Here is a 27,712-nt window from a genome sequence, read left to right on the forward strand (position 1 = left end):
TTTTATGGCATTATTGTAATTTTTAAACATGCACTTAAGAATTTTAGTATTTTTAATGAGGTCGTTTTGCTTTTTCAGACACATGTTTTATCCTTTTGCAAAGGTTTTAATTAATCATGCAATAAAGTGTATTTACTATTTACTACTAGTTAAACAAATCATGCCTTTTGTAAATTTCCAGAACCAAAGATTGGTACTGGGCATCAACAACAATGAAAAATGTTTCAAGTCAACTATCCAGCTCTTCTATAGAAGGCTAAAATAGGGTTTTCGGTCTTGATGTGTGCTTTAGGTTTGTGGTTAAAAAGGAAACTAAATAGCACTTAACATATGTGCTTTCAGCCTCTGATTTCAGCCACTTAAAAAAAATCGCAATAAAAAATGAAAAGCCCACTATACACTCAAATCAACACATCCTTACATTAAGGCAATCCCCACCATGAGAGGCAGAGTAAGAACAAAAAGGATGTGGGGAATACTGCTGCAAACAACCCAGAAGAAAGCAAAATTACCCATACACTGCAGGTCACAGAAGACCACCTTTTGTTGCCTGTTAGTACTCACATTAACCTATGTCAGTCTCTCCGTCACAATTTGTTACTTGGTGGCGTCAGCCTTTCATCCTACTCCACAGATGAGCCACACTTTCAATGTCCATAATAGAAGCCTACTAAAGACACAAAAACACACGCAGAGACTAACTCTACATGACCTAAACTGAATAGTGACAAAACTGAAAGAATCAGCCCTCAAACCTTACCTCTGGCCTCAGCGAGCTAAAAACATAGCACAACATCACATGAACCAAAGGAACGTAAATATGTTATCACCAAATTGGCTACTGAAAAACAACTGCAGACCTTGAACTAGAATACATGAGGTCCTCTTCTCATTCAAATGAACATGCCTTACAAAACAAAACCCTTAACTTTTATTTACAATGCCTGAATAGTACAACTGTAGTAAAAAAGCAGAAATGCCGAGGCAGTATTGAGGAAATTATACCCAGAGAATTACTAACTATATAACTATCTTCACAGAAAAAATGAGCAAACAAGTTAGCTTTTCATGCACCACGGACAACATCAAGGTTTACAGAAACCATGCAAGAAAAAAAGAACATTCATAAGAACATGCTTCTGACCAAAGAAAGAGCCTAGTGCTCAGTCTAAACTAGCCAAACTGATTTCTATGCAACAAATAAAAAGATCTTCAATGTTTTTTCCAATTTACAACAAATGTAATTAAGCTATTCTCAGAGCTCAGTGACACCAACTGTCCTGCGCAAAACGCCCAACAACTTGCTAAATGACCAAAGACTTCAACAACAAGTCATATCAAAGTGGCAGTGTCACTTAGCCTCAGACATCCAACACCCTTTCTTTAGGAAAAGTAATCTAGACATAATCAGATAATCCCTTAATGCTACACCCATGCTACTAATAATCCTGAATAACATTATGATAGACTAACACCTACTTTTGTCAAAACCTTTATCATCTGCAGTGCAACTTCTGCCAGGGACGCAGGATGCTTTAGGTCTGGTGGAACGCATGGGAGGGATGTTATCAGCCTTCTGCTGCTCCACACCTCAACGCTGTTTTGATTTAGGATCACTCCGTAAGTCCTCTCCAGCACAGCGCTCACTTTATTTGCTTAAATCTTGTTCAACCACTCGCTGAACCAGAACTTCCACAACTTGCTCACCAACACCACTTAAAGGCCAAATGTAGTCTCAGAGGACTCGCTCGTGTGTACCCGTCTCTTCAATTTACCGAAACAACTGGTAATGAGAAAAACGCACCTATAGTATTTTCTACTACTCTTACACAGAGGAAATGCAAGAGTTATTAACATGTTCTACCCACTCTCACAACATAGATATGTGGTTTACTGCAACAGAAGCCTGGATGTGATCAAGCCGGCAGCAACAATTTGGAGATACTCTAACTCGGGCTCATTCCAACAGCCAAAGGTCTGGTTGTTGTGAACAGCACTGTCAGCTTGCTACCGCTCAGTGCGAAGCCTCCACCTACAGCACGGTCTTAATACCAACACAATTTTAAGCAGCGACAAACCCAGAAGGAAGAGCAGTCATAGAAAATAGATTGTCATAGGAACACACTCAATGACTGCAGAAAAATATCTACTGGCTCCTGGTCAATCACCTAATTATGTGACCACCAAGTCCTCATTTTTCATCTATAACTGCATAATTGGCACACAATAGCATACTCTTGAGGGTAAATCAGACACCACTTTTCAGAACATGCATTGAACTAACCCAAATCAAAAGTCCCAAATACCCATTAATCATTGTACAACTTGGGGAGCAGGTCAATTTTATGGTGTGAAGCTAACACATGAAGGAGAAGCAAGGCTTCTAGGGCCATATTATACAAAGTGCCCCGTGGCGCAACAGGCTTTTGCACCCGCTTTGCACGCCCCCGGGGCACTGTGGTATTACAGAAGGGGTTGCAGACGCTTGTCCGTCCTCTTCTGTAATAATAAAAGTGTGGGCGTACATTCAGCGGCAGCGCTTTCTGAAGGGGGTGTGCAGCCCCATGCAAATGAGGGAATCCCTTTGCCTCTGCGCCCGAGCCCTATTACAAACGCAGTTGCAGATGCAAGGACACTCTCAGGATGCGCACCTACAGGTGCGCCCCTGAGAGCAGCCCTCTGTGTGGCGGGTGGGGGGGGGGGGGGGGGGGGGTGAGGGGGGGTCGACATTCCCTTTCAGGCAGGTGCAGTCAATGAGTGCACCCGCCTGCAAGAGGATCTCTAATCCCCAATAAATTGGAGAAGTGCAAAAATGCAATTTCTACATCAGTACTAAAACGAGTGCAAAATTCACATACCGACTATATCTAAAAGCAGAGGCCTGTTTCTACATCATTAGTCTCTTTCATAGACCAAGCCATCAAACATAACAAGTGAACTGTACCAACAATGGAGCGGTGCACTCTCAAGTCAGTAATGCGTCAATAAAGAAGCTTGATCAGTATCTTCGTTGCATCAATCTTTATTTTTAACAATCCATACGGTTTGTAAAACACATCAGCCAATGTGTTTCGTTCAGGAATTGAACTTCGTCAGGGCAAAATGGTGGAAAGATATGTAAGCGATATGTAAGCTCACTGGACATCATGATGTCCAGTGAGCCTACATGGATACTACAGGATTACCTTTTCTGGCCCTTATCAAGGAGGCAGACATACAATTTCCAGCAACACGACCAAGTGCTATTGAGCTCATCTCCAGTACAGGGTCCGGACCAGGTTGGGCCCGCCACACCTACTTTTTTCATGCAACATTCCCTTACATAACATTCCACCATTTTGCCCTGACGAAGTTCAATTCTTGAATGAAACGCGTTGGCTGATGTGTTTTACAAACCTTATGGATTGTTAAACATAAATATTGATGCCACAAAGATACTGATCAAGCTTCTTTATTGACGCATTACTGACTAGGGAGTGCACCGCTCCATTGTTCGTACAGTTCTGTTTTCCTGCCTGGCAGGAGGCATCCCACAACAGCGGGTGCAGGAGCTGATTGTGCACACCGATTATCAACATATACATAAAGTATTACTTGGGGATTCCACTGAGGAAAGTGGGGTATTTGGAGTCCGCCGTTGGTTCTTTGTTTACAAACCTAACAAGTGACTTCCTTTTAATAATAGCACATGTAATCAAAGTAGAAATGGAATGGGAATTAGTATCGATCTTAAGCTTACATAAGTGGTTAAAAGCTTCCTGGTGGAGTAAAAATCTCTTTGGTAAAAAAGGGGCATAAAAAGCGCTTTCTAATATCAGCATAAAATTTACAAAATATATAAAATTGTGGTGTCTGTGGCTTTCCCTTCACACGTACACTTTAGTAGATTTTTGAGCCATGTATCTTTTTCGGGATTGCAACTAGGTGATGCAAGATACCAACTCATAATCAAGTAAGATAAAATATCTTCTGTACATCAGTTACCTTAACTGCAGACCTTGAGGTACAGGTCCTTCCAAATATCTAGCTTCAGTTGGCTTTTTCTCATTATTTTCTCTCTATACATCTTATTTGCTGGCAAAAAACAATTTGAGTTCTCCTTTGCTATACTGCAGGATGATAGCAGGGCTTTCAATAGAGACTATTATATTGACTTCCTTAAGTAACCTGTTCACATGAGTCAGCCATTGTATCTTCTCGTAATCGTGAAGGGCAAGACAATCGTTAATTATATATCCCTAGAGAATTTTGTTCCAGATTTACTCTAGATGCTATACCACCCTGCTATGATCTACAGTATCATCAAGAAAAGCTGTGTCCAGTTCACTATAGGTAATATAGGCTGGAATTGTACGAGAACTGCAGGGAGTCCACACAAGGATGAGTTTTCCTGTTTTTGCATGGATAGTGCCCAACCATACCCCAGACGGTTGCCCCCTATGTTGCCATGGGGATGCATTTGCTTCTATACAGCTGCAGCATCTCACATATTGGTATGTTTCCAATTCTAGTGGCAAATCTAAAGAGCCTCTATTGTCCTCTCGAATTTAAGCCTTGCTAAATCTATATGGGGCACCAGGACCCAGATTTTGAGAAGAGTACACCTAGATAAGAAAAGCTATGAACGTCCTCGAATTTATGGCCCCTCACATAATGAACTTTATTCTTCGACGTCCCGGTTCCCCACACCATTGTAAAGGTTTTAGCCAAGTTTTGTTTAAATCTTTCTGCTCCATAAATGTAACAAAAACATTGATTTGTTGTTGCAACTGTTCGCAGTTCTGGATTTCAGGACTGCATCATTGGCATAGAGGGGCACAGAGGTAGGACAGGGACTCTAGGCGCATCAGCAGCTATTTCTTGCAGCTTCCTGTCAACCAAATTTATGTAGAGGGAAAAAGGAGAGGGCTAAAAGGATATGGCTAATCCAGTCAAATGCGGACATGGCAGCCTCTACTCTTGGATCTGTGCTGCATTAAGAAATGGGGAATGAATTACATTCCAGAAAAATAGGCTATCTTTTATGGCCGCAGCCTGTTCCTGTCGGACTCATGCCCCTTCTTGTCATTCATTTCTTCTCCATCTTATTGCCTGCTTAGAATTAAATCTGAGGATTTTTTTTTAACCTCCTCCTTATCCCTCAGTGTTCGCTGTAGAACTTTTTTCAACTTGAAATTTGCTTGTGTACAATGGTCAAACAAACCATCCAGATTTCTCTTTCTTTATATATATATATATATATATATATATATATATATATATATATATAGCAACGAGTTGGTTCCTTTATCTCCCGTTTGTGGCGCTTCTCTGTAGGTGCGTGGCTTTATGCGGTTGAACCAAACCGCTCTCTATCACAACAACGGATTCCGAAGAAAACGAACAAAGCTGCTACTCCAGTCACTTGTGAGTTTAGACAAAATTAATTTATTCTTCAATCCATTTCAGCATTATCACAGAAAAAACCAACGCGTTTCGGTATCTCCTTCTACCTTGTTCACGGTTATCAGACCTCTGTTTGCTGAAGAAAAAACCTAAGAAAGAACCTATCAGATTAATTATGGAATATAGTCAAGAATCAAAAAAGATAACACAAATCTTGAGGAAAAATTGGAGAATTCTGCAACTAGATCCAATAATAGGACAGAAATGGGAGAACATCCAGTCGTAACTTACAGGAGAGCAAAAAACTTAAAGGATCACTTAGTGCATAGCCACTTCATCACTAAAAAGAAAAAAACAATATGGTTGAAATCAACAGGATTCACAAAATGTTATAACTGCAAAGTGTGTGAAATTGCAAAGCCAATTAAAGAAATAACGATGGCAAACAAAAAAGTCTAGAAAATAAGAGAACTGATAACATGTAAGAGTCAATATACCATCTACATGATAGAATGTCCTTGCCAACTCCGTTACATAGGGAGCACAATCTGAGAATTTAAAAAACGCATATTGGAACATGTGCGTGCTACTGTAAACAAAGACAGAGGAAACGCGGTAGCCAAACACATGGAGATTCACCATAATGGCAACTGGAAATTTCTCAAATTCTTCGGATTGGAAACAATGTCTCTATCAGAACAAGCACTGGCGTTGCCAATAGGTCTCGCAGTAGGAAAGTTGGAGCTATTACAATTGCAAATAGCAATGCCTTTTATTTTTGTTTTCATTTTAAAAACATAAAGGGCTTTGTCATTTACAAAACCAATAGCTCCAACTTTCCTACTGCGAGACCTATTGTGCACTGCACAGTGTGGGTGAAAGTGGCACTACGTGGGTGTGAGTGCCTTTGAGTGAGTGGCGTTGCGTGGGTGAGTGGCGTTGCATGTGTGATTGTTGTTGCGTGGGTGAGTGGCGTTGCGTGGGTGAGTGGCGTTGCATGTGTGAGTGGCGTTGCATGTGTGAGTGGCGTTGCATGTGTGAGTGGCGTTGCATGTGTGAGTGGCGTTGCGTGTGTGAGTGGCGTTGCGTGTGTGAGTGGCGTTGCGTGTGTGAGTGGTCTTGCGTGGGTGTGAGTGGCGTTGTGTGTCTGAAAGTGGTGCTGTGTGGGTAAAAGTGGCACTGCGTGGGTGTGAGTGTATTTGCGTGAGTGAGTGGCGTTGCGTGGGTGAGTGGCGTTGCATGTGTGAGTGGCGTTGCATGTGTGAGTGGCGTTGCATGTGTGAGTGGCGTTGCATGTGTGAGTGGCGTTGCATGTGTGAGTGGCGTTGCATGTGTGAGTGGCGTTGCATGTGTGAGTGGCGTTGCGTGGATGAGTGGCGTTGTGTGTGTGAGTGGCGTTGCATGGGTGAGTGTGGTGTGTGTGAGAGTGGGCTTGCGTGGGTGTGAGTGGCGTTGCGTGTCTGAAAGTGGTGCTGTGTGGGTAAAAGTGGCACTGCGTGGGTGTGAGTGTATTTGCAGGAGTGAGTGGCGTTGCGTGGGTGAGTGAGGTTGCGTGGGTGAGTGGCGTTGCGTGTGTGAGTGGCGTTACATGTGTGAGTGGCGTTACATGTGCGAGTGGCGTTGCATGTGTGAGTGGCGTTGCATGTGTGAGTGGCATTGCGTGGATGAGTGGGGTTGCGTGGATGAGTGGGGTTGCGTGGATGAGTGGGGTTGCGTGGATGAGTGGGGTTGCGTGGATGAGTGGGGTTGCGTGGATGAGTGGGGTTGCGTGGATGAGTGGCGTTGCTTTGAGTGAGTGGCGTTGCATGTGTGAGTGGCGTTGCATGTGTGAGTGGCGTTGCATGTGTGAGTGGCGTTGCATGTGTGAGTGGCGTTGCATGTGTGAGTGTTCTAGAATATTAATTTAATGTAAATATAACTGGTGTGGCTCTGATTTTATACTTTGCTTATACTTTTTTGTTAAACAACTGTGTAAACTAAGTGTTCTGGCATCTAGATGCGACGGACCACACTGTAGAAAACCTCAAATCCAAAACTGTGGCATAATGTAAAGAATAGGAATTATTACCACGATAGCCCATTTTATTGGCTTTATAGCTAAAACAAGCAACTGTTAGATCAGTAAAAGCTAAAAACACATTGGGATTTTGACGAGAACAAAACATTAAGTGCCCACATTTTGAAAATCACTGGGATTGTTCTCGCTATGATGGAGCAAGGATTCGCACGAAAAGCGACTTGTTCTGATTCAAGAACCTCGCCTAACTTATAATCATATTAATTCAACCTGTCCGTCATTTATTTAGCATTTTCCCCAACACGCGGGTGTCCCCAGGAGGCTTGCCTGTGTGTCTTTTCATCCTAACAATGCTTGCACTACGGAAATGGCTGCTTTGCAGAAATCCAGTCTGCGCATGCGTCGGTCATACTCCCGTGATGTGACGCACCCGCATTCTGGAGGGATTTTGCTGCTCATGCGCATTGTTGCAAACATGGCCGCTTGTCTCTCACCACGCTCTCTGCTTGCCACCGCCGCTTCTGCCCATCTGTCTTTTTGCACTAAACTTTAATGCTATAGATATTATAAAGTAAGGGGTGCAGTGAAGTCTATAACGGTATACAGTGTGATCATTTTTACGTATGATTCTAATTTGTTTTCGCTTACTTTTCATGTACCGCGTATTTGTGGGACGGGGGAACGGGAGCTGCGCCATACTTGAAGCTCCTCTAAACCCTGTCACGTGACATGGGAGAAATCCCACTGCGCAGAAGCTAAATCAAGCCAGCTGGCTCCTGAAGCAAGATGCGCCTGGGAACCCACCTCGAAGATGCTGCACTCTACCTTGACCGCGCTACATTGTTGCTATGTACTGTGGACTTGCATTGTCTTCTATATTCCTATGCCTGGGAACGTGAACCCAAGGGGCGGGTATGCAAAATTTAATAGTAATGATGGGAACACTGAATTCTAGGAGGTGACAATGACAAAATCACCTCTTTTGACCAATCATAATGTGGGAAACTGTCACTTGCAACATTTGTGGGTGGTCTAAGGGTCCCCAAACCGTATAACTGGCCTAGTGTAGCTCAGAAAAATTGTCCGACTTGTCCGAGTAGCAGACCTGTCACTGACCCTACGAACTCTATAGGTGATCAATCTAGAGTGCTGCGGAGCACTCTGTCCATACTTTCCACAAGCTCCTAGGGGTGGAAACAGTCCTAAGTGCTGGCGGAGCACTTTGCTGGGGAAATTCGAAAACCCAATCGGGGTTACTGGCGGATTACTTGCAGAGAAGGGGTAACGCAGGCGTTGCATCCGAAGCTATGGGTGTTGGTCGTACCTTGGTGAGCCCAGTCCTGATCCAAATCCTGAGGGGTATCCTGTTCTGACTGTCCGTGAGCTGTACCTGCTCGCATTCTGGTATTCCAATCCCTGAGGGTCCTTGTCCCCGTCTTTCCAAACTGACCCGTGGCCAGGGTTAGTCCTCATTCCTATCTCGGTAATTATTAAACTGTGGGTTTACGTCCTCCTATCTCTCTTTCTTCTCTTCTTAATAAAGCTCTCTTGCCTGTGATACTGCCCTATCGCCTTTTGAAAGCAACTCATATGCAATTGTTTATTAGAAATGTTCCACTTCTCTCCCTACCTGTAGGATATCATTAATTGTCATATTATAATAGTGTGTTCCATTTTTTCCCTCTCCTTTAGCATGGTTGCAGTGAATCTAGTAAGAATAGCATAAGTAGCTTAGTTTAAGTACTCATTTTAGGTCCTGTTCATGTCCCATGCCCTAGTTTAAACTTGTGGTGAATAGCTCATTTCCTTGTAGTGTTCTCAAATACTTTAATGATACTTGCCCTAATCCATAGTTACATTGTGGCATTAGTTTTGATAATGGATGTGTTGATTTGTATTTGCCTCATTATTTTGGCATATTCATTCTGAAATTTCTTGATAAATCTTTAAAACTCATCAGGTGTCTGTGGTCATTTTACAGTAAAAAGTGTGGATAAATGTACTTGGTATATAAGAGTTCTTCTCCCTTTAGGAATCTTGTCACCTATCCACTGCTAGCTCCTGATCCGTCAGGAGTAATGTGCCTGTGGTAAGTCAGGTACATGAATAGTAAGTGGTGTAAAAGTCACCCCCGAATTACTCATAGTAGCGTGCTAAGGATTTCACCCGGTTCATGCGAAGTCATTTGTCATCGCAAGTCACGCCAGGGCCCAGTGCGTGAAGGTTTGGTAAACTCAGTGACCCGGGTGACCTGCGCGCTCTATCAGCTATACTAATGTTTAAGAGGAAAAAAGGTCAATGAAACTCAACTGCGTGTACCAGAGATGAGGAAGAAGAACTGTTAAACTAAAGTGAAGTAAATAGTTACAAGGGAGGACGGGTGACGAGACGCATGGAGAGCAGCAGCCTTTGATGTGCTGGCCGGCCGTGCAGTGAATAATTAGGGGAGGAGAAATGCTGGCATGAGGCAGAGCGCACGCTGGGGTTTTAGGAAAAAAACAGAGGAGGTGGGCTTAGGATACGTGAAAGGAGAGACTGAGGTGGAGTGGACTGGAGTGGAAGGAGAGGCAGAGGGCAGAGAAAGGGCAAATGGAGGCAGAGCAAAGATGGAACGGCGAAAAGAGGAGGGGTGAGGTTACGTTGGGGATGGAGAACCCAGAACGGCGAAAGGCGAGGAGGAGCCTTTATTGCATATGGACTGCAGAGTGCGTTTGCTCCAATTTATATAACATAAGCAGCTAAGGGGTGCAAACAAGCATGTGCGCTATTTTTTGCACCAGTGCCAAATGTATGTGATCTGGCCCGGAAGTTGCTTAAAGAAGAAACACGTGGCTACACTACTATAACAAGGGAGGATACCCGGAGGAAAAAAACGGCAAGCTTGAGGGACAGACAACACGGCATTTTAGGACAAGTAAAGCACTCCAATTACGTTGGTCGAGTTTGCGCTTATTATTCTTAGAATTAAGAGAAAAGAAACGATCTGCATAGCAGAATGATAGTGGGGAGGAGGGGGGGGGGGAATGCGAAACACAGCCTGGTGACCGTGAGAGGTGTGAAGTAGGGGGCGGGGGGAGTGGATGCCTGAAATGAAGCTGCTGGCGGCACCATGCTGGGGAAACAACAGATGGCTGGCTTTGATGTGGTGATGCAATGGGGAAGCCTGTGGGGAAATGGGCTGGCTGGGCTCGTTCACGAGAGGCTTGTGGTCACGTGATTCTCCCGCTTTTCACATGCACTGTGAAGAAACTGCAGTCGAAACTGCAGTGGTTTGACTAGTGGATCGAGCACTTGAATTCTCGCCATTTTCCAATGGAAAAGGCGAGACCTAAAAAGGTGGCCATCGTGAAAAACTGTTGCGACCAAAAGAGTTGCGTCATATTTTGAACTTTCGCACGATGACTCCTTTTGGACTGAATCAGTCGGAAGAACTGTACATACACATATAAAAAGACTTAAGATGAACTTCTCAATAAACTCCTAACTTTTTTTTATCCCGAACCTACATATTAATATATTCTATTAGGTAGAAGACACGAACCCATGAAGGGACAATAATGATCACGAAGGCCCACAGGAGGGCAGAAAGGAAATGTTTAGTGTTAAGATGTTTACCTACACGTATCCCTAACACAATCAAATTAATCCTTGTGAGTGAATGACCAAAGCAGAAAGTATACTGTAATCACTCAGAGTAACTTCACGCACAACACAGAGTTTACAACAGTGCTCCAGCGTAATCGCTGGTTAGTAGCACACCGCATTCCGCAGAGGGATGCGAAGACCCCTATGATGAAGCAAGACACGAAGGGTCATTTTGGTGTGCTAGGGGTATTTAAAGAACAGTGTGTTCCCCACCATTGCAGGGATCATACCTTATACTTCTCTGTGGATTCTTTTTGTTTAATTTTATCCCGAAAGTATATCAGACCACGCTGTAACGCGAGTCAGCGTATGAGTTAATGACGAGATAGTACTACACCCCAACCCTCTTGCACCAAATGTTTCCAAACTACGCCAGACGTGCTGGAGATGCCAGGGCGACAGAGAAGACTTCATCCATATATGGTGGTCGTGCCGGAGTCTCACGATGTTTTGGAAGGAGGTCCACAGTTACATCAAAGAGATAGTCACTTTATTGACCATTAAACCATTAACACTACACACATACACAGACTGGTGTTTGATTTTACACCTGTTAGGAGCTGCTAGGCAGTCCATAGCCTTATTTTGGAATAAACCCCCCCATAGCCACGTGGTTCCTCCGAGTGTGGAATGTTCTAGCCCTTGAATTACTTACTGCCTGTATTAATCACACAGATACTAGATTTACCCGTACCTGGCAGCCACTCATACACTATTTTACTATGACTAGACACTTCCGGCTGGTTCACCCACCCTCTCTCCCCCAGACTACGTGCCCTGCAACTGTTTGATGACTCTCTCGAACCATACTCCAGAGGCCGGAAGCCAGGGTCCCCGGAATAGCCTATTTAATACAGGGGACCCATTCTCTTACCTCTCTACAGTTCCCACGTGCTCCTTATAGAGAATAGAAGCTCCCACCCAGCGCATCCCCTCTTCTTTGCTTTCTTTCTCGAGAGAGAGAGTGTGTCTCTCCTTAGGTTTTGTTTATATAAAACTGATGTCAGTTCCCTGCTACCCCTATAGATTAAAGGACCTCATGAAAAGTGGGCGGATTGTATATATTGAGATGTCCCACATCGCAAGATGCTTAAGTCCCCGTTGACTGTTCATCCTTGGGATGTGAATATTATTAAGATAATTTGCCGTAGGGGTGATATTATATTCTATCCCTTCCTACCCTAGTATATTTCTGAGAGACTGTTCTGGCCATGTATTGGATGGGATTGATTATGCCATGTATGCTCTTGTCACAATGTCATGCGATTTAATGTGGATAATGGCCTTAAACTGTGGTTCTTCTCACAGGGACATGGGTCCTCAGTCTGGCTGACTTTCGTTGTCTGTTATATATTCAGTAAACAGAATTTACAAATAAAAAGGTTTTGCAAATATGGCCCTGGATTCATTGCCAAACACAGTGTTCTAGAAATACACTTCACAACCATCCAAACTGCACCAATCAGAGTTTTTGCTGGAGCCCCTGGTCCCTGAAACACTCCACATGTAAGAGTAGAAAAAACACACCTAAAGTTATGAAGTGTTTAAAAGACCTTCCCATCACCTACTAAGCAATGAGTTGGGACTGTTATAAACTTGTCAGAAGGGGTTCAGGGAACTCCAGTTTTCCAGTCACTTAGAATAAAGCTTTTCAACCACAAGAATTCCTACCTTTCTTTTTTCAGCATCTCCCGCTCCTCTTGCAGACTGTTGTGGGGCGAAGACACAACGCTCGCTTCTTCTGCCGTAGAAAAGGTTTCACAGCCTTTTAGGAGTCCCATAGAAGGTGATTTGGTGAGAGGGGTAGAGGTGAAGCATATCTTGGGTTTCGACAGGGGGCGCTCTGCGCTTACTGGGGTTGGGTTGATTCTTCTTGACGGCTTGCTCTTGCTGCAAAGGATGAAAGGGCAGCATTTTACCTCCCATCATCACAAGGAACAAATATGAAAGAAGAGTGCATGTTAATATGTTCACCTTTGCTATAAAAAGTACTCATTTCAACTTGTCTCAAAAGGAGTGGGCATCCTCAATTGTTAAGTGGTTAAACTGTCTGCTGTGAAGCCAGTACAATGTATTGTAATCCCAGCTATCATAGTTGAAACAAAATACGTCATGGCCGAAAGTTTTTTCTAGCAATTCCCCCAGAAGCCCCTACCCCCCCCTCTCCCCCCCCCCCCTCACCCACACTCCCTGCACCTTTTCCCCTCAGACTAGAAATTATCACCCAGTTCTTTATAACAGGTAGTTTGTGATCATGCTGAGCGACCTTTAGTTCTACATTAAAACAGCACAAATGTGTTATTTGAGTATAGTGCACACCTAGCCACAAAGCAACAGAGCTTCTTGCAAGTATCAGAGAACAAGATGAGTTACAGAAGAAACTGGGACATTTAGTACAGCGCAAGGGGCCTAGAGCATCAGCATGGGGTATAAATCAAGTGCTTTACAGTAAACAGTGAATTATGGGTGGTCAATAAAACTGGAAGGCTTTAGTCTAGTGTCAAACATGCTTTCCTGAAAGCAGGAATGTTAGGATTTGGGGCAGATTTAAATGCTGGTGTGAGGGATACTCCATCTGTGACCGAGTATCCTTACAATCAACATAAAGTCAGCCCGCCCAATTCATATGCGGGTGGAGCTTTGGTTGAACTACAGCGGAGTCTACCCCGCTCTCACATGGTACTCCCCCCCCCCCCCCCCCCCAACAGAATAAGGACCATCGGAGATCAATCTCCAAGTCCGCCTATCTAATGTAGATGGCTGGACATACAGGTCAGTTTTCACTGCCGTCACCACCAGGAAAACCCTGGCACTAAAGGCCAGTGCAAACGCCATGGAAAATAACTCTAATGGCGAGGGGAGCACTTTTTTTTTAAAGAAAAAGATCCAACTACTGGGTTTTTTTATTGAAAAAAATAGATAAATAACTAAGATGCACGGTTCCATCAAGAGCGTTAAAAAAATTTACAAACACATTGACAGGAACTGCCATGCCTACAATTCTTCTAAATTTGGTGGGTGGGGTCTCAGTCACCCTGACCGACTTACCTACCCGCCCGTCAGTATTAAATCTGCCCTTAGTCTTATGTGGTCTGGACTAGAATTCCAAAGTCTCAGAACTACATAGGAGAACAACTGTTTTGTAGTCATGATTCTCTTGGCTTTCGCAATTTCAAGAATTAGATCATCTGAGCCTCTAGTCTTTTATTGATCGCCAGCCAGTTTGAGTTTATTGTTCAGATATGGAGATAAAGCAGGTGAAATACTGTATGTATGATGCATGCATTCTTGAAAGCACCTCTTTCTTCGAGAGGAAGCTCGGCGAAGGGGCTTTACGATGGAGGAAATGTGATAAGATTTCTTCACTTTGCAATTGCAAACCATGGATTGCAAACATATTACGTTTTGCATCTAGCACAGCATAAAACTTCCCTCTTTCTCAGCTTTGCACTAGCCCTGTTTCACACACCTCTCAAATCTCGAAGCTTCTTATAATAAACCATTCTGTGCTCTGCTACAAAACTCTTCAACCACACTGCAGCACAAGATGTTTCATGTTTCTCCTCCTGATTTTTACCAATTGTCTGTGCATGAACAGTTCAAATAAATTTGATAACATCAATTTAATATTTTTCATATTTTGTTTGCATTGTATTCATAGCACCATGAGGTCCGGAGCAGTGGATATATGGGCCTCGAACTCCCGGCAATGAAAAGACTAGGTGACATATTATACCAATTAAATTTGCTTACACAGAGGTGAAATAATCAGTTTTTCCCACATGATTATGTACCAACCTGAAGCATTTAGCAATATCACCCACTGAGGATGATTCAATAATTCAGAGTGCAATGAATATACCTTCTCACGAAGCACCAGGAACAGTTCCTACTGAAGATGAACGCCACATGGGATACTTCTGCAGGAGCTCTCAGAAGAACATTAAGCAAGCCTCCATTTTTGAATATCATATGAACAATTAAAATTCGGAGCAGCATTTGAAAGAAAAGCATCATGAAACGTCACTCTTACCTCGATGAGCCAGACGCTGCTCCTACTGGTGGGAACTCCTCCACGTTGAGAAGGTTGAACATAGGAGGTGGAGGACTGACTGAAATTGTCCCTCCTTGTTTTTTACTGGCGCCACTCCCAGGCGTGTGGTCCACTCTATCACCCTCGTCATTTAGGCTTTGACCAAGATCCCGAGCCACCGAGCGGACAGGTGTGCAAGCTGAACTGTTATTTTTTTTACGGTTCCGCCTCGCTTGTTGACAATCTGGTGTGAATACTATAAAATTCCCTAAATTGTTTTTCTGGCAGGACCGTTTTTCAAATTGATGGGAGATCACGGGGCTGCTGGTAAAACTAGGGCTGCTTTGGTAGACCAGACTGGGGTAATCACTGCAACTAGCAGACAGGCTTGACTTGGTGAAGAACGAGGACCCGCTGGGTGGCGATGGGGAGGACTGGGGGAAGGCTTCAGAGTTGAATGAGCTGTTAGGGGTCTGGGAGAATAGCTGTGTCCTGCTGCCTTTCTGATTGGAAGTAGTCCCAGGTTTCTTTTCAGCAAGTCCCCCCATTTTGTGATTTTCATTGTTGCGAGATGAAACACCAGCCTTGGGATTTGGAGTCTTTGCGGGTGTTGAAGGACCATTGGTCAGGATCTGACTTGTCTGTTCCCGTAGAAAATTTAGCAAGAAAGGCACAAAATCATTCTGAACTAAAGTAAGAGGCTTGAGGTCACAATTCACAGAGTTTTCCTGTAAAATAAAGATATGAACCAGGTGAACAATTAAACTAAAATGCAGTCATCCAACTCAAACAATTGTTATTATTTTCACCTAGGCTTAGGTCAACATTATGGTTTATTTATATGGGAATAAGAGGAGGAAGTGGACCATCATCAAAAGTGCATCATCATGAAGAAAAGGTGACTATATAATTACTAACTAACCCAAGAGGCTTCCCTTCAATGAGAGAACACAAGCTCACCCTTGATGGCTACCTCACCACAGCATCACAAATTGAGCAGTAACAGAGGGGTGTGGAATTTTGTAAAACATCTGCTGGTCCGAGGGACTGAATGCTTCAGAAATCTGTCCAGGATAAAAGTCTACTTTTCCCATTTGATGTCATGCAGTGAGGTGATAAATCATGGCATTTGCTTTCACAAAACGCTACTAGAAATAAACTCAGATTATATATGTCTACCAGTGTCTTGGTTGCCAACTGATGATAAACGAGACCTCACAGGATTACCTTCGCTACTTGAGCATATTAAGTAATTCTTGGGCAAATCACTTCATCTCACTGTGCATCACTCCCCTTGTTTGCCATACTTGTGAGCATATACCAAGCACAAGGTCAATGACTGTTCATTTTATAGCTAGAATGTCAGACTCAAAAAGGTATGGGCCCCAATCTCAAAGCGATTTATAAATGTAAGCTTGGATTACACGCACAAAAGCTTGTTTTGCATTGATAGGAGGATTTAAGAGCATGAAGATTTTTGTGCTTGGAAATTGATTCATAGGGTGTGAATGCAGGTGGGCAGTGGTAGTACCAGATTTGGAATGCGCAGCGAGGTTATGTGCATCCACAAATGTACATGTTTAAAGGCATTCACCAACTCCTCTCCAACTCATTCCCACCCTGGATAAGGTTAGGAATTCACTCTGGATAACAACAGGAGTAAATCATTTTCCAAGTTGGCAAAATGCCACCCCTTGCCAAAAAAAAAAAAAAGATGTGGATATAGGAAAAGGAGTTTCTCTAGGTTTTCACATGAGCAAATATGCCTTTCTTATATTTGCTTCTGTGAAAATAGAACTAACAACAATTTGCCGAGGGGTATGTTTTTCAGGCCTACTACTGAGCAGTCTTGAATTCCTGAAACACATAAATCTGCATTAATAAAAGGTCAGAGAATTGTAGGTGCACTTACATGACTTTCTTTAAGAATAGAGCCCCTCGTTTTTCTTTTAATATGTTGCAGTGAATGGTTTTACAGGGATTCTCCATGTTGATTTTTCTTTAAATACAGGCCTGCATCAGATATCCTTTATTAAATCATGCCTTTAAAGATTGAATGGTAGCTTAGTACAACTCGATACAAAAGGATCTGACCTTGTGCCTCATGGGAACAGTCCAGCCCGAACTGCTGGTTTCCGGTACAGGGATGACATGGCTTGGCAGTTCGGGCTGGACTGTTCCCATGAGGCACAGGGTCAGACTGATTTGCATATGGCCATGTCTGAACTGGGGTGGCGAGTGAGGTAAAGAATGGTGATGGATTAAACCCAGATCAGTTGACTGGGGGTGAGTGTTTGATTTGCTCAAACGCTCCGTTCATCATCCCCTTTTGTATCGCTTTGTTCGCCTTAAGTTGGCAGGGTATGCTCAGACGTGAGTCCCTTGCTCACTTGGCCACTGGATTCAAGATAGCCTGGCTGATGAGGATTATGAATCCAAAACTGGTCCCAGGATGCTTGTTTCCGGTCCAGGGAAGACATGGCTTGGCAGTTCGGGCTGGACTGTTCCCATTAGGCACAGGGTCAGACCGATGTGCATATAGCCATGTCTGAACTTGGTTGGTTGAGTGAGCTAAAGAATGGTGATGGATTAAATCCAGATCAGTTGACTGGGGGTGAGTGTTTGATTTGCTCAAACGCTTTGTTCATCATCCCCTTTTGTATAGCTTAGTACAACTGCCTGTAGCTTTTGCTTATTTTTTTGTAAATCAAATTGCAAATCCTTTTTGGCGGTACTTTATTTTCAAAACAATTAAGAAGCTTGCAACCACTCTGCTGCATGTTTTTTCATATAATCAAGGAGCATTCTGGGAGCACCACGCCCAGTTACAAATTGTTATATTTCACAAATGTGGATATATTTTGTTCTGGCACGAGCCAAGTCCTTTTGTTTTTACAAAGATAGATATAAAACATACTTTCAGCTATCCATCTTCATACATTAGTCTGTTATTGTGTCACTCACATTTCCCTTCTACTTCAGCATAGGTCAGTGGGTCAGCTCACTTCAGGCTTTAGCTATTCTCATTGTGAGTGATGGCAGTCTACCCTTCAAGGCACACATACAAAGTAGTTCCCTAAAGCGTCTGAGGACAACTATAGCAAGGTGTCCTTTTTAAAATCAAAGACATATGGGGGGGCGTGGCTTGAACGCCGTACAAGATGGCGGCTTGACCTCGGAGCTCCGTCAGCCGTTCACCGGAGCCGGCGATTTTCTCCGCATTCACCAGGCGAATGCGAGCGCTGATGCCAGATTCCGCCGCCGGAACATGAGGTGAGCAGGGAGAACTACGCTGCTCTCCTCGAAACCGGCGGTGTACGATTTTCTCACCAGTGACGCGCTTCGCTCTTCAGCGGCCGCCATTTTCTCCAGTTTTTGGCGCGCAACGTTCCCTTTCACCATACGCCGCTTTTTCACTTCAGCGTGCGCAATGCGGATGTTTCAAACACCGAACTCTTGGTATAAGTCTCCTCTTCACCACCTTATCGCTTCACTTGTGATGTGTGTCTATTGGCTCTGTGGCAGGAAACAACGCTGTATTTTCTCTCAGCATAACTAAGCGTTACTTCCTCATGTCTCATATACTACTTTATACAACAAGCTGTCACGCTGCTCCACATTGACTCCTATGTTATACTAGCGCTTCAGTCTGTTTTCTCCCGGACATGAGGTGATACTCTCTCTCCACAATCTTCCTGATTTCTCTGAGGAGACAGTATATATTTTGGTGACGACCATTGTGCTAAATCTCATCATTCCTTAGCAAGTTGTGGTGTCATTGCACTTCCTTTCCCCGTTATTTATGGGGAAGCTTCGCAACCTCAAGCTTACAGCCTCCAAGACCAAACCGCAACTTTCCTCAGACTCTGACTCTGCGCCACACACTATGGATGATTCTGTTCCCATCAAACCAAACGCTGCTCACGGCGCAATTCCTAAAGCTACTACACCCAGTAAGCTTCTTCAACCCGCTTCAATAAAACGTCTGAAAAAAGACCCTCCCTCTCCAGACTCCTCAGCACATTCTGCGTCAATGGATCTTATTCTGGAGGAGCTTTGTGCACTCAAACCCTTCATGGCTGAGACAACTAAAACCTTACAATTCCTTCACGACAAATGGTCTACTTTGGAGTCGAGGGTTCTATTGGTGGAACAATCTACAGAAACTCTTCAAACTTCCTGCGCAAAAATTACACTCTTGGAAAAGGATATCTCTCTCTTGAAGCGACAGTCGGAAGAGTTGGAAAATCGCAACAGGAGGAATAACCTTCGCCTTTATAATCTTCCGGAACTTACAGAAGGATCCAATCCAACAGCTTTCTTCCAAACATTTTTGCCAAAAATGTTGGATCTTCCTCCTTCCACCTCTCTTAATATTCAACGTGCGCACCGACTTGGTCCTAAAGTCTCCACCAAGCCCCGAGGAGTCATCATGCTGTTCCTCCAGTATACTGATCTTCTTCAAGTATTATCAGCAGCAAAGACTAAAAAACAAATTATATGGGAAGGTCATAGGCTATACCTTTCTCAGGACGTTGCTAAAGTCACAGCTGATCGTCGAAAGCAGTTCCTTGATTTAAGACCACGTTTGAGAGACCTTGGCGCCCGTTATGGATTGCTACATCCATGCCTCTTCAAGGTGACATACAAGGAAAGAACAACTACTTTTGAAGATCCACTCGTCCTTGAAGAGTTCCTTCGTCGTCACGAAACCGTTAACATGGACACTGCAAGACCTGTTTAACCATCTTTGTTTTACCATGTTTTCTCATTTTGTCTACCTCTATGTTCCCTGCCGTCACTTGTTTCTAATGCCTGTATTTGATTGACTACCTCCTACATTTCTATATCCTACCCCTGTTGTGCAAATGTTCTTGTACTCTCTTCTTATCTTACTCTTCGTATGTATTTCTAATGTTTTTTCTAATTTTTATCTTTTTACAGATCCCAACCTCGTGTCTTCATCTCGGTGTATCCGTATTTCCCTTCATTTTGTTCCTTCGCTGGTTCCTCAGGTGTTCGACGATGTGAGTCTCCGTTGTTGATGTCGTCCTCTTCTGACGTCGTCATCCCTCAGTTCTCTTGATTTGTTCGTTGTTAGTTGAGATGTTACTCCTTTCTGTACTCATTGCTCTATTTTTTCTATTGCTTCTCTTTTCTCTTCCCTTACTCAATTCTTTCTCTTCTCTTCCTCTACTATATCATCTCTATTCTCTTTTGCTCTCTTTCTCTTACATTTACTGTTTTTCGCATTTTCATTGCGCTTCTCTTCAATTTCTCGCTTATCTCTTAATGTATCTTACCTCATATCATTTTACTAAAGTTACAAATTCCGAGTAGTTACTTGGAATGTTAAAGGGTTAAATAACCCCATTAAGCGTCAACGTGTCCTGACCCACTTGGCGCGGCTTAAAGCCAATGTAGCTCTTTTACAAGAATCCCACCTTTCGGACACAGAAGCTACTAAACTTAAACATTGCTGGGTAGGACATGTTTTTCACTCTCCTGCTTTAGGTAAGAAAAATGGTACTGTTCTTTTATGTCATAAAAAGTTAAATGTTTCAGTTGTAACTCATGAAAATGATGATAATGGCCGTTGGGTTATTACTAAGCTCCTCATTGATAAAATACCTATCGTTATCTTTAATGTTTATGCTCCTACAGGTGTTGATAAGTTATTTTGGCCTGCTATTTCTGACAAATTAGTTACTCTTAATATATATATAAAATATATATATAAAAAATATATATATATAAAAAATAACAATATGTTATTTTTGGTGGTGATTGCAACCAAGTCCTAGACCCTTTTCTTGATAGGAATTCCAAAGTTAAATTTATCCCTTCCAAGATGCATTCCCAATTTATTACTTCAATTCAAAACTATGCTCTAGTTGACATATGGAGATTATGTAACCCTGACCTTAAAGAATACACGTTTTATTCCCCCACCCATCACTCTCAATCTCGTATTTATTATCTTTTCCTCAGCAAATCCCTAGCACAACTAGCCACCCATTCAGATATAGGTTCCATTTTAATCTCAGACCATGCCCCCGTTTTTGTCGATATTGACCTTATTCCCTTCTCCCCTCATTCGGGACGCTGGAGATTTAATAATTCTCTACTCCTGGACCCCATTTTCTCCACTAAATTTATAGATTTTGCCTCTGAGTTCTTTACACTAAACCACCTCCCTGAGTCTTCCTTTGTCACAGTTTGGGACTCTTTCAAAGCAGCTGCTAGAGGTTTTATCATTAATTTTGTTTCTCAAAAGAAAAAACAGTCGATTATCAAGTCAACTCAAATTTTGGATAAAATTAAGAAACTAGAATATACCTATTATAACTCTACCTCTGAATCTTCACTTCGTGAACTTATCGCTGCCAAAATTGAGTTTAATAAGTTTACTACTAACGCAGCTTCAAATTCTCTTCTTAAATGTAACTCCCGCTATTATGGAGGCCAAAACAAAATGGGCAAACTTCTAGCTAATTACCTTAAAATACGCAAGGAAAAAACAAAGAGTGAGTCCTTACTAGATTCTGCTGGTGTTTCTTTGTTATATAGGGATATATTAGCTCAATTTGTCTCCTTTTACCAAACTTTATATACTCCTGAGTCTAGCCCTGATCCTGATGACCTTCTATCCTATTTCCAGAATATCCCTTCCCCTCACTCTTCTCATGTGGATTTTCAATCCTTGGATTTAGACATTTCCCTCTCTGAAATTTCACATGCTGTTTCAACCTCCGTAGAGGCAAAGCCCCAGGACCGGACGGTTTTACTATTGAGTTTTACAATCACTTCTCCTCCCTTCTCCTCCCTAAGCTTTTACTATTGTTTCAGTCCTTTGTCCAATCTGGCTCTTCTCAGGGAACTTTTCAAGAAGCATTAATTTGTCTCATACCCAAACCAGATAAAGATCATACGTTATGTAAAAATTATCGCCCAATTTCCCTGGTAAATACTGATTATAACATTTTCGCCAAAATTATAGCTCTTAGATTAGACCCTCTGCTACCAGAACTTATCGGTCCGGAGCAATCCGGATTCGTTAAAGGTCGCTTGTCATCAGATAATTCTCGTGTTTTCTTTAACATTTTGAGTAGAGCTGCCTCTCTTCCCTCTCCATTAGCTGCCATTTCTCTCGATGCCGAAAAGGCCTTTGATAGAATAGGCTGGGATTTTATGTTTCAAGCTCTTCGTTGGTTTGGTTTTCCACCTAAATTCATTTCTCTTATTTCTTTACTTTATTCCAGTCCCCATGCCTCCATTTTCGCTAACGGTATCACTTCTGATTATTTTCCTCTTCGCAGAGGAGTCCGTCAAGGATGTCCTCTATCTCCTCTTCTATTTATTCTAGCTTTAGAACCCTTCTTAACCAAAATTAGACGAGACGAGAACATTTCTGGTTTTCAATATGGCCCCCAACAACAAGTTACGTTATCGGTCTACGCGGATGATATTTTATTTTACTGCTCAGATCCTCAAACAACTTTACCTTCCTTCCTTAATCAAGTATCTGCTTTCTCTAATGTATCTGGATATAAACTTAATACGGACAAATGTGAAATACTCCCCCTGAATCCATTATGCCTCAAACATCTATTTGACACCTCTGGCTTTTCCTGGCAACCCTCTAAGATTAAATATTTAGGTGTCTGGTTCGCCCCTCGCCTCTCTGATACCCTCAAATTTAATTTCGAATCTCTCTCTACTAAGATCACTACTTCTACCAACCGTTGGAACCCTCTCTTTCTTTCTTGGTGGGGACGCTTGGACTCCATAAAAATGATGCTAGCTCCTTTGGTCCTCTACACTATTTCTATGATTCCTATTCACATCCCTAATCATTACTTCAAGTCAATAGATTCTATTCTGCTGAAGTTTTTATGGAAAGGTAAAAAATCTCGAATAGCTCTTTCTGTTTTAAAGAGGGATAAATCTTTGGGCGGGGTCAAATTTCCCAATTTTAAATCGTACCATACTGCCTTTTCTTTAAAACAAGCCTTACGTTGGCTCTCTTCAGATCTTCCGTATTATCCTCCACTCTGGCTAACACTAGAATCATCCTTCCTCCATCCCTATGACTTTAGTGAAGTTCTTTCTTTTTCCTCTAATGTCTCTTCTCTCCGATCTCCTATCATTTCTCACACACGCTCCCTTCTTCAGCCTTACTTGTTATCCTCCTATCCTTCTGCTTCTTCTGTTCACACTCAACCTATTTGGCATAATAAACACCTTCAAATTCGCAATCGCTCACTTTATTGGAAATCTTGGCACTCTCGTGGTTTAAAATGGATTTCTCAACTTATTTCTGATACTGGTCCTCTTCCTTTTCACCTTCTTCAAAACCAATTTTCATTACCTTCCTCTTCTCGTAAACAATATTTATCGCTGATCCCCTCCCTTGTCCAATATCTCTCCTCCCTTCCTACTACCAATTCTATTCCTATACCTCACCTTTCCATCTCTAATGCCCTGGACCAGTCCCCCTCTGCTTCTTTTCTATATAAAGCTATACAATCATCGACTGAACGCTCTAAATCTAAGGTTGAGTTGGCTTGGGAGGAAGACTGGTCTCAAAACTGGCTCCCTATCTTTTGGGATAAAATTTGGTCTAAAATTCACAGTACATCTAGAGCTGCCAATACTACCCAAACCGTATTTTTTATTTATAATCGTACATTATATACTCCCTTAATTCTGTCTTCTTTCTCATTGGACACTCCTTCCACCTGTTGGTCCTGTTCTTGTCCTATAGCTGATTTGAAACATATGCTCTTTGACTGCCCTCCCATTCTCCATTTCTGGCACGTAGTTTGGTCCCAAATCCAAAAACTTTTCAACATCACTCTTCCCTTTTCCATCCTTCACATTTTTCTAGGTGCCCTTTCCCCTGATCTTTCTGGACCCCACCATAAACACAAACTACTTGATCTCCTGATAGCCATAGCCTTTCATCATATTACATCACATTGGAAACAGGCTAAAGACGTTTCCTTCACTGCATGGTGGAACGCAGTGTGTTTTAACCATCGTCTGGACACAAATTTTGTCTCCCCTATTTCCCTAGCAATTAAACGTGACCTTCTATGGCTCCCCCTTACCGAATATCTATCCAGGATCTCCAGACCATCTCCCATTTCTCCATTACGCAATGTTGAAGTTCAAAAACCATCATGATTGTTTTATCTTAATATATATGAGTTTATTGGTACAAACTATGTTTTCTTATTGTCACTTCTAAGTTATATACTTCTAATGATTTTCCCTTACCCTCAATATTCCTGACTTTCTTAATACATATTGTTCTTTTTACGTTATTTTTATGAACAATTCCATTGTAATGTAAGAGAGATTTCTTGTTTTTATAACTTATGACTGTTTCTTCATGTACTGTCTTTTCTTCTTCATGCCTTAATAAACTTCAAACTTAAGAAAAAAAATAAAAAAAAAAATAAAAGACATATTTCCTTTCAGCCAATATTTCCTGTTTCAGCCATATAATGGCCTGGCAGCTTCACCAACACTGTCCTTTCTGCAAATGCCTTGACAAAACCAGGATCAACAAAGCCAAAAGGCGGGTGACCAATGCTTGGTTTATTTTGGAACCAGTCAGAAATACAATCCGAGTTTACAGCTGAATGCCTTTTAGCATGCTTACTCTAACAGTAATGGCTTTTCATTTATGAACCACACCAAATTCTAACTACCTTATGACTACAGAGGTAAGTCTTGCCTTAGCAGCAGACACTTCTCTTTCTAATAACTGCACACTACAATTGGGTGCCAAAGGGTAAAGGTGTGTGCACAGGAAGCTGCGTCTGATGATCCAGTAGACAAAGTAACCAGGAAAACGTGTCTTTCTTCCTGTTAGGTCAGAAGTCTACACCAGGGGAAACACCTATGTTCATTCAGGTTATTGAGAAAAGCAAATAACTAGCTTTTGACATCAGCCTTTGCTGAGCAGCACATGAGAGCCATAGCTGTGGGCCCTCAAGCCCTGGTGCAGCTGTATGAATGCTAGCTACAACCCTGCATGTAATCTGCAAACGCCACAGCTCAGGCAAAGCATGCTCTTTTCAGGAGGAATAGGGGACGTGAAAGTCTTGCTTCAAGAATTTCTTGGCACAGTCAATGTTGCAAATTCAATTTGTGATGGGATACAAGGCTCTCATTTAAAGCAAAAGTCAAGTTCTACTCGTTAAGGGAGCCGTCACTTTGCAAGTTCTACGTGTCTCAATCCTTCCATTGGGTGTACTGCAAATCCATCTGAAACATTTGTGTCTAAGAATTTATAAAACCCCATATTGAAGTCGACAAATTACAACATATACAAATTGCATCCTTTACATTACCCACGGCTACATTGCCAGGATAAGTTTATATATGGCATTCGCTTTTAATTTTTTTATTGACTTTTTATTCAGGAATACAAAAACGCTTACTTTAGCAGAACAAAAGAAGTGACCTGGGGCAACGAGATTCCCCACCAACAGTCCATTTCACTTTGCACATTACCAACATTATATGAGGCACGTATAAATACTTTAAAAACTCCAATATGAACTACATCATCAGATCCTCTTCCCTTTCAGAGGAGTCGCTTTGCTAGTTTGAGGGACTTTCACCCCCCCCCACGCCCCCCCCCAGACACTATCCCAATGCATAATGACCGAGTCATGAATCACATATCTTTAAGAGCTTTTGGGGCAACCCCTATTCTTAGCCATACCTCTTAGTGGCTCTACATCAGTCCATATAATCCACAGTGGGTATCACCACACTACCTCATAATCTGGCCACGTGCTGAAGAGCCACCATGAGGTCAATATCACAGAAGAGTTCCACATATTTTGTGGGTCCTACAACCCCAGTATCGCAGTTTTGTTCTCTCCAATCACAGAGACACCAATGATTTCAGAAAGGTGGGCCCTAACACCATCCCAAAATCGACTAAGCCTAGGGAATGGCCAAATAATGTGACAGACATCCACCACTTATCCACAGCCACTGGCACATAGATATGGGTTATGTTTTTTTACATTGTTCTAAAGCAAACCCTTGTATGATAAACTCAAGCCAAATGCTAGCATGGACGGACTTTTTTCTGGAAACCCTCACCCATTCTCAATCTTCAAATGTTGCCAGATCTCCCTTCTTAATTCCTCCGGGATATCCTGTGGATTATTGCCTAAATACATAGATATTAACAATATTGCTTATTGGATTCTTGTTTGGGCTGTCAGCCAGCAGTCTGCTCCTCAAAGGTAAAGCAAACAGTCTTTGCTCAGGGATCTTGACATGGCACAGTAGCGCATGTATCCATTGTAAGTAGTAGAACAGGTTGGTATCTGCTAGATAATACTCTAGAACATGTTCAAATGTCTTAAGCCATGTTCAACTCTAGACAAGATCCTCATTACATCCCACTTCCAAAACTCTCAAATATCTTTCAAGTAGTCGTTCAGCCAAATGGGGAGTGCCCAGTTGATATCTTATTTTAACCCAATTTAGTGGTCATATCTTTACTACTTGATGTGCTATGGGAGTCTTGGAGGTTAACTTCTTGTCATACAAAGCAACCATGTATCAGTCCCAGGGCTCATTTATCCACTCTCAGTGATGGCTCTTATTGCAATTTAAATTTAAACTTGGGAGGATGATTTTTTTTTTTACAGAACAGCCATCCCTTTCATCAAAATGGGATCATCCTCATGCAGGCATCAGACCATAACCTTAACCTACTGGATAATATCTTCCCAATCATCAAAGCTAAGGCTACAAAACCCCTTCCCACCTCTCCTAATCCTCTGAGGGTCTCTCTATCTAATCCCCCTCTAGCCATTCTCCTTCGCTATCCCATAGCACAAATACATCCACCACAAGTCCAACTGTCAACTCCATTGAATAATACTCAACCACAGTATAAATGCTCCTCCCCCAATAACACCAATATTCCTACTACTTCCACTTCATCTCACACTAGCGTCACATCACTTGTGGCCTTCCCACACACTTCCTCGCCCCTCACTGCCACTACCCATCTCCTCACCCATTTCTTCCCCACCTCACCCCACCCCACCCTCACCCCTCCCATTAACTCTATTCCAGTTTCTCCCCCAATCTCTCCATACACAGCCAATCACGTCATGGCCGCAGCCCCCCTCACTCCCTGCAATCTAAATCTCAACATCAGTCCCCTCACAGCTCACAACAACATTACATCTGCAATTCCGTGCATCACTCTCCCCCTGCCTAATGTCTCCCCTCCCACAACAATGCCACACAAAAATTCAGATACTCCTAAAGCATTCTCCTCCCCTCCCGTTCCCATGGGACTCGTCACTGTAAACCCACCACCCGTCGATCCATCACTAGTATCACCCCAGGACACCATACAAGCCACAACACCACCCCTCTTAACGACAGTCCAGACCACCAACATGACAACCTTAACACCTGACCCCAAACTAGACGAGATAATACTATCCTTACGACAAATAAAAGAAGACATCCAAACTCTTCACAATCTGATCAGGCAACCACCCAAGCCCAAAGCGAAACCCACTCAGCAGCCTTGCTCTAATCCCTCGCTTCAGGAGCCCCCCAAATGGGAAACAGTA

The 27,712-nt window shown here is 42.7% G+C and overlaps 1 protein-coding gene across 1 annotated transcript in view; it reads right to left on the reverse strand.

The window, feature by feature from the left end:
* The window catches only part of CDAN1 (codanin 1), a 232,752-nt gene that overhangs the window by 169,187 nt on the left and 35,853 nt on the right, over positions 1-27,712 (reverse strand). The window contains exons 2-3 of the mRNA XM_086937098.1: positions 15,081-15,808; positions 12,719-12,937 (exon numbers count right to left, since the gene is read on the reverse strand). Coding sequence (XP_086793224.1) covers positions 12,719-12,937; positions 15,081-15,808 — 947 coding nt within the window. The remainder of the gene's footprint in view (positions 1-12,718; positions 12,938-15,080; positions 15,809-27,712) is intronic.

The sequence above is a fragment of the Lissotriton vulgaris genome, chromosome 9 (genome assembly GCF_964263255.1).
Source record: "Lissotriton vulgaris chromosome 9, aLisVul1.2, whole genome shotgun sequence".
NCBI classification, from domain to species: domain Eukaryota; kingdom Metazoa; phylum Chordata; class Amphibia; order Caudata; family Salamandridae; genus Lissotriton; species Lissotriton vulgaris.